Genomic DNA, 8,127 nt, shown 5'->3' on the forward strand with positions numbered 1-8,127 from the left:
CAATAAATTTCGCGGTTCAATTATAGATTGATAAACAAGTGTATACAAAGTCGGATTATATAATATCAAAAAATTTACTCTAATTCGCACCATCCCCGCGCACTTACCTCGCGCGGCAACGCTAGCGCTGAGTGGTAGACTTCTCAGATCGGGATTGTAATTCGAGACGAGGGTGAAGGCGCTGAAACGATCGGGGACGGGTTGACAGAGACCCGAAGATGCATTGGTGGATGCGATGCTCGAACTGCTTCCCGGTACACCTGGGCTCCAAGGCGAGGATGGCAGCGTGATTATGCTGGGGCTACCGGGTGGCGAGAGGGTAGCCGGGGGTGACAACGCGCCCGCCGGAACTCCCACGGGATTGCAATGAAGTTCCGGTTTCATGTGCCAAGTTCGAGGTACCGCTTCTATCACGAGAGAACAAATACTTGGCTTATTATTCGTACTCACGCACGAAAGCAAAATATGCGTGCAATACATAATTTTCAAAATCGCAATAACACCGTATCATTCTATTAGCAACAAACTTTTTTTCAAAGTATGTACTTAAAATAAACGATAAACGTACGTCTGTATGTGTAGATAAAAAAAAACTCTATATTAGATAAATTGATAATTCTTATCATAATGCATGTGCTAAATTGCAAAATAATGTTTTGAAAGATCATTAAAAATAATAGCGTTTAATTTAAGCATGAATGTCATTTAGTGCAATTGAAAAATTCATATAATAGCAAAAACAACATCTTATATAAAAATTTTTAAACAATTCTAAATAAATTCTACTCCGTTTCCTTCACTCGTAAATAACATTGCTTGGTAATTTTTGTAAATCTTCAGAGTCAGTAAATTTCAAGTTCATAAATATTAAATACTTGAGAACTACATAGATAAAAACAAAAATATTTAAAATAGAAGACATTAAAGTGAAATAGGTATTTTTAATCCGAAGAATCTTTTATCAGAGATTATATCTAACACATTATTTTAATTTTTAGATCGTTTTTAAGAAAGATAAGCATTTTAGATAAATGTATAATAGCTTTATTATTTTGATATCTTCTAGTAGATGTTTTTAACTGTAATATTTGTGTTATCTTCCTCCTCCAGATTTTTAATTTTTCGTCGATCTCATGTCTTTGCATGCTTTAATATCGAAAGTGATCGTAAAATCTCTACGAAATAAAGGAACTATAAAAACTCATAAAGTGTGAGTTATACATATTTTGCGTAAAAGCATGCGTAGAGGCTGCATTCCAGAAACGCGTTCATTACATGCACGAAACATATACGTTAACAGAGAAATGAATAATACATGGAGCCTTGAAGCGGATTCTTTCGTGATGCATAAAATCTGAAATCCTTTCGATCGCATAAACGAAGAATGATTACAGTCTAAAATCACGGCTTGCTGGAACGTGTTGATCGAAAAAAATTACAGAGCAAGAATGTCGCGCTGCGCAACATGCGTATCTTCCAAATTTGTTTTGCAAACATATGGTAAAAAAATGAATCATAAACGCAGATTATGCTGCTATTTGTATTATTTGTAACAAAATATTTTATTTGCGCAGTTGTTAAAAAGTTATTTTGAACGTTGCGATATTAACTTTTCACTCTTATAAAATAATATAAAAAATCAAATATTAAGAATCTAAATAAGAAATTATCACAATTCTCTGCAGTCACATATTTTTACATACAACAGATACATGCAATTTAAATATTGTTTGTTCTTGTCGATTCAAAAATTGATTTAAACATTATATAGTGGTTAAACGCGATACATGTTCCGCTTATCAGAATCCAACAAATTTATAGCAGGAAGTATAACTAACTCAGAAACTGAGTTGCGATATAAAACGTCGAATTTTTTCCAAATTATACGCTACTTTATCTCATCCGTTCGATAATAAAGAATTGAAATGCCGGCGATTATATATTCCATATTCATAACAGTCGTCCAACCCTGCTAGAAGAGGTATTTAAACCGTTACTACTTTCCATATCGTACAGCGGATCTTGCGCATCAATGAATACGGAATATTTATGCTCGCTGCGTGTAAACTAAACGCGAGCATGCATTTAATGCATTGTACGACGACGGTCAGCGCCGTATCACGTGTATCAGATTCACGACGTAATAAAAAAAAAGAAAAGAGGGGGAAAAAAAAGAAAAAAGAAAAAATTACGCGCGAAAGAAATCACAAACGCGCAGCCGGTTGTCACTCGGCGAAATGAATTATAAATCGTGCGTGCGCGAATCGCAACGAGTGTCGGACGGACATATCGAGAGACGAGATCCTAATCGCGCGAGGTCGGACAGATGTGATTGCTCGACGCGGCTCTGCGTCGCGACGAGCAATCCACAAACTTGACGGGACGAGCTCTCAAAACGAGCTACTGATCAATTTGCGATAATTAGTAATAATGAATTAGATACGTTTGCGCGCAGGTTGCGTTCCATCACGCAACATGCCTTGTATTGATTTCTCGAGCCGTCGGAAAATTCTACAGATCGGTGCAATCAAGGAGAAAACTTTAATTGGCACCAATGATTTTTGCATGTATTTTCTTAAAAAAATCCACGTAACATGATTATATAATTTTTGTATACGCACAATGATTCGAGATTTGATAATCGTGTGATGCATTTAAATTTTTGAAACACGCTGTATGTTTTCTATATTTTTAGACATATATATATATATATATATATATATATATATATACATTGTGTATGATTTAATAGTAAACGAAATCTTAAAGAAATTAAAAAAATGTATTTTAGTTCATGTAAAAATTAGTAAAAAAGAATTAGTAAAAAAGATATTTTTTAACGAGCTATAAACAAACGAATAATTAACCAGAACACAATGCGAATGTATATAGTGCGTTAGAGCGATTGATTTGTAAGACACACGAATGAATGGAAGTAGAAATAGATAGTAGAAGTAGATTTTGCGTGAAACGCGACGATGTGTGGGAAAGTCGGTGATAAACCACGAAGTAAATCACTGGCTCAAAGGTCCTATCCCTTACCGATAAGGATCACGTTTGGACATAAAGTACGACTAATGATCACTACTCGTTGTTTGAATAAATCTGTAATGCGCTCTTACGAGGCGACATTCCTACATAATTCATGCGCGAACGTATCGCTAGCGAGAATTCGTTACTTGTTTCCATAGATAACGGCGCATGATGTAATTTCCTGCCAATCGCCGGAGGATGTTCATTGCGAATTTGAATTACTGTTTTTCGGTTTTAAATAAGCGAATTAAAAAGGGAAATAAGCTCATAAAGATGCGTCCAACATAGTTGCAAAGAAAAAGGAACAAAAGGATGCCGCTGATAAACGTCATGAAAAATTCCTTGACAAACTTATCATTCAAATAATCATTCATAGAAAGAAAGGGAAGCAGAAGAGAGACGGTTCAAATGTATCAATCTTCGTTCCGAATCGAATAATGAGGTGAAATGGAAATGTATGACATTAGAGCACAAAAAATGGTTTGAGATAAAATATACATTTAAATATGTTGTAGAAATTTTGCTCCTTAAATATGAAGCGGAAAAGGGAAGCAGCTCGAGAGAGCCACGATTTTCATATGGAAAGTTTTCAATGGCTCGTGTTGAAATTCGAGGTCTCGATATTAGATAGGCACGTATTTAAACAGGTGAGGCTAATTCAACGATATATTATACTGCACTTCTGCGTTGTTATCATCAATGCATTACGTTGCCCACAGAATAAAAAAACCATGTTCTCTTTGTTGTATGTGTGAGAATAAATCATGAGCGTCACAAACCCGATTTCCTGCTGGCCATTCAATTTTACGCGACGATGAGCAATAAACTATGAATAATATCAAACACAACTGTCGAAAACATTGTGTGTTAAAAAAAATGTAAATATGTAAATTAAAATATAATATATATTACATAATAAAATGTAATAACATGTGGTAATATTGAAAATATATTTATATAGTATATATACGTTCATACATTAGTGCGCTTAATTATTATCGATTGGACAGAATAAATAAAGAAAAATAAGTAACTTGATAAAAAATATGTTCTATCACTTCGAATGTTAGCGCGTTTGATCAACATTGAATTTGTAAATATAACACCTTTAATAGCGAATGTTGACGCGTTTTTGCAATCTTTAGTACACAACAAGTCAAAAAGGATAACAAACTGAGGAGTGTGCGATATCGGTGCAATACCAAAAATCTTTGATTAATGACGAAGATTAATTGATTCAGCGTATGGCCACCTGTGGAAATATCACTTTAACAGATTCGAGATACGACGTACGTTAACTACGTCATTTCTTAATTTCACACTTGAGGCTCGACACGTTTCACATTCACGAAATAAATTTCGAATCGATGAGTCGTTTATCTTCTCACCATAGACAGTAATTACAGCGATCAGATAAAGTTCTTTTAATTATTAATTAATAAACTTCTGATTCTTGGTATTCTCGTGAATACAGAACATTTTCAATTCATATAAATTTCGAAATCGGATAAAATTTTTTATTTATGTGACTATATATACTCACATTAATGAAAATTTCCGATTACGTTTTTGGCAAAATTTAACAGACAATCTATATATTTCGTTCTGTAAGATTCAAATGATTTAGCAGACAATGAGAAGACACATCTGTCAATTAACAAATTGATTAATTGATAACAAACAGAACTCTAAACTTCGTAAACGGCTAACCTTGTTTGTTCGTTAATTTTTGAAAGTAACTCCCACCGTAACGACTCAACGAAATCTCAAAAAACAATCATGAATATTTACGCAAAGCCTTGATTAAGCTGTGTGAACAAGTGTGTCAGATGTTTTTTCCGCCTGAGCCTCTTTAAGACGGATTTTTGGACTAAGTTTGGACTGTCGTCGCTACATTTTTGAACGGAGATTAAAATAGGTATCAATTCAATTTTTAATTTCAAAGACAAATGCAGTTTTTCAATATTACAACATTAAACAAGACATTGACATTATGTGATAACACAATTTATTTCACATGCGGGTTTTTAACGGATTTAATAAAATTAAAAAGTAAAAATATTCAAAAATAATTGACTCATTATGAAAAACATTTATTTATCATTCTAAGAATTAGAGTAACGTATTTTCTGAAAATTTCATTATACTGAATGATTTATCTTATTGTGCGCAAAAACAATTATTGCAAATATCTAAATTAAATGTTTTTATATATAATAATTTTGCAAAATTTTATTTAGAAAAACTTTTTATTATAACTTTGTGCAAAAGCGTAATAATTACATTAATGTTTTATTACATTTTTTTTATACAATAAAGAGTGCATGTTAGTCATCATTTTATGCAAGCGGCCGAAGTGCGACGATGTTTTGGAAATTTACACATGTTTCTTACATTTGCATTCGTGATACGTTTAAAATACTAACTATTCTAATGCCTCGTGCTTCGGTTATCATCCGTGCAGCTTATCCATAGTACTTTTTCGCTTTTGCGATTAGGATAATATACGCGCGTCGCTAAAATCTTTCATTTGTATAAGAAGCCGTGCGCTTTATAAATGTTACCTGCTTCATAAATATTACCTATGTTCTTGTAAGTGTAATCGTGTATAAAAATGAAAACACGAGCAGTATAATAAACAAGTTTATTTTAAGATACGCAAATAACTTAACAAATAGTAAAAGTCAAATAAGATAGACGAAATATTATTCATTTATTTTTAAAATAAATACAATTCAAAGATACAAAAATCTTTCGCGTTAGGGGGACAAATTCAAATAAAGATCCATTAAGACGCAAATTAAATGACAAAATTTCTGGGAAAGAAAAATATATTTTGCAGGTATGAGTCTTTAAAATCGTACGGAATGAATTTAGCTGAAGTTAATATCTGAAATTATAGAATTATGAATAAGTATTGGACGAAAAAACAAATGGAGAGTTTGTGTCACTTGTTAGAGCAGTTTACGCAAATAATCTATATATTTTTTATCAAAGAATCACACGAAATCTCATCAAGAGTGATGCTGTGGAATGAAACTGCAGATGTGTGACTTGGCAATAGAAGTTCGCTCAGAAAATGTGTGATGAAACTTTGTCGCCTCTTGAACATTCGAAATAAATCATCTATATAATATCACATAAAGCACAATAGTTACTCAATGAAGCATTCGATAATTTTTGAAATAATTAGTTATAATTTTGTTTATATTCGAATTGAAGCAATTCTGAGCGGATTTCAAATACACTCTTATTAATGCTTGTCATTAACAAGTAAATTATTATTATTAAATATTATTACTATTATAACAAGTAAATAAAACAAGTACTTTTGTGTCATGAAAAAATGCAGATGCACCTGTTTAAAATGCTTTGCATTGTTTAAAATGTTAAACGCCAAAATAATTGGAATATGTTCAAGGAATTGACAAGGACAAGAGCAATCTGCACGAAGACTGCTTTGCAAGAACATTTAAAATATGGCGATAAAGATCAATGGATCGGTGGAAAAAAAACGCAAGTGATTAATTCTTGACTTCTGCTAAGAGTTGCGATTGACGCATCGTGGAAAGTAACAAGAAAGGTCAGAACTTTAAATTAGCTTTAAATCGTGTTGTACGATGTTAAAAATCAAATTTGTATCATTTCGATTGATAGAATCGTTGATGATTAATAGTGTATGCGACATATTGACACATGCAAAATAAATGTATTGTTATTTATATTCGATCATGTTTCTACAACTGACAGCTAGATTCAATGTACTGATCCTCGGCACACAATGTAACTCTTTCCTATATGTATCTGAAGAAATTATGCATACGTATCAATTTTCGATAAAATTATAAAACGCACAAATAAATCAAATTTTGTGACAAGTACTCTTACTCAATAAACTATAGATAATTTAAATGTTTCTTCCTTCGTGCACGTACATATAACAATTAAAAACATGTAACACAAATTTCTCTTACCAATCTCAGAATGTTATACGTGATATATATGTAAATCTGACGATAAAAGTGCGTAGCAAATAAAAATTATCGCGATCGTCGAAGTTAAAAGTCAGTCGGCGAGTGTCACGTGTTGATCGTTGCGTCCGAAGATATTCAAAATCCTTTACTCACCACACATCACGTTCAGGCGTTGCGGCGATGTGAAAACGATGCGCTAAAATTGTACGCCGCTCATGGAGTCGCGCACTATTCCCGACCGTGGTCCTCACGCACTGTGCCTACCAGATCAGTTCGGCGCGAATCACACAGATTTCTTTGGCAAACGTTAAACCACCGGCACACGTCGCCTTCTTCTCGCACAAATACCTTCGCGGCAGGAGCACGCGGTCTCGAGCGCCCCGTTAAATGCGAGATCAGAACAAGATGTTCTCTTGGACACGGCCTTGGAACTGGTCTCGTTCACCACCGACCGGCCGGTCGAAGTCTCTTTCCGGAAGTCATGTGTGATTCATCGAGATTAATCGTGATGAAGATGCGAATCACTGCCCGGACCAGTCCTCGCCGATACTTAAAGTCGCTCTAATTTGAGATTCCTCGAAGAATCATGAATTACAAGGTGGATTGAAATGTCCCTCGACAGAATCTTTACGTCAACCGTTGGACCTTTCACCTTCTCGGTCTTCCGTCTTTTCCGCGACGTGACTAACACACTCCTACGGTACGTATCGCCGAGAGTAGCCCGTGGTGATAGCCAGATTACCAGACGGTAGCCCGATCACGGGGTTAGCTGTCGGCCCGTCAGCGAAGAGGAAGAAAATTCTCACTCTCTCCTCTCTCGGAGCGTCCTGACTAAGAGCAGGATCCCGACTGACCCCGCGATGCGGCCGAGGAGGACACGGCACGGTCTCTCGCGTGCGAGGACGAACGTGTGCGTCGGCCGGCTCGTAGCTTCCCCTTACCTGGTCTGTCTCTCGCCACGCTCAGGTCTCCGCTCTTCTCTCACCTGCGCGTCGGTCTCGTGTGTGCTACCGTCGGAGGCTCCGCCTACCGTCGTTCGGCTGTGGCGCCGAGTACGCCGGCGTCCGACGTGGTGGGAAACGGAGAGAAGACACAACGCGTGCGTCCTCCTACCCCCTTA

General features: G+C 35.4%; 1 protein-coding gene across 1 annotated transcript in view; it reads right to left on the reverse strand.

Annotated features, from left to right (window-relative positions):
* LOC108751692 (zinc finger protein 628-like) overlaps positions 1-7,473 on the reverse strand; it is a 30,098-nt gene extending 22,625 nt beyond the window's left edge. Inside the window, exons 1-2 of the mRNA XM_018491998.1 lie at positions 7,161-7,473; positions 108-407 (exon numbers count right to left, since the gene is read on the reverse strand). Of these exons, the coding sequence (XP_018347500.1) occupies positions 108-407; positions 7,161-7,167 (307 nt within the window). The 5' untranslated portion in view covers positions 7,168-7,473. The remainder of the gene's footprint in view (positions 1-107; positions 408-7,160) is intronic.
* Between the last annotated feature and the right edge of the window lie 654 nt (positions 7,474-8,127).

The sequence above is a fragment of the Trachymyrmex septentrionalis genome, unplaced genomic scaffold (assembly GCF_001594115.1).
Source record: "Trachymyrmex septentrionalis isolate Tsep2-gDNA-1 unplaced genomic scaffold, Tsep1.0 scaffold51, whole genome shotgun sequence".
In the NCBI taxonomy this organism is placed as follows: domain Eukaryota; kingdom Metazoa; phylum Arthropoda; class Insecta; order Hymenoptera; family Formicidae; genus Trachymyrmex; species Trachymyrmex septentrionalis.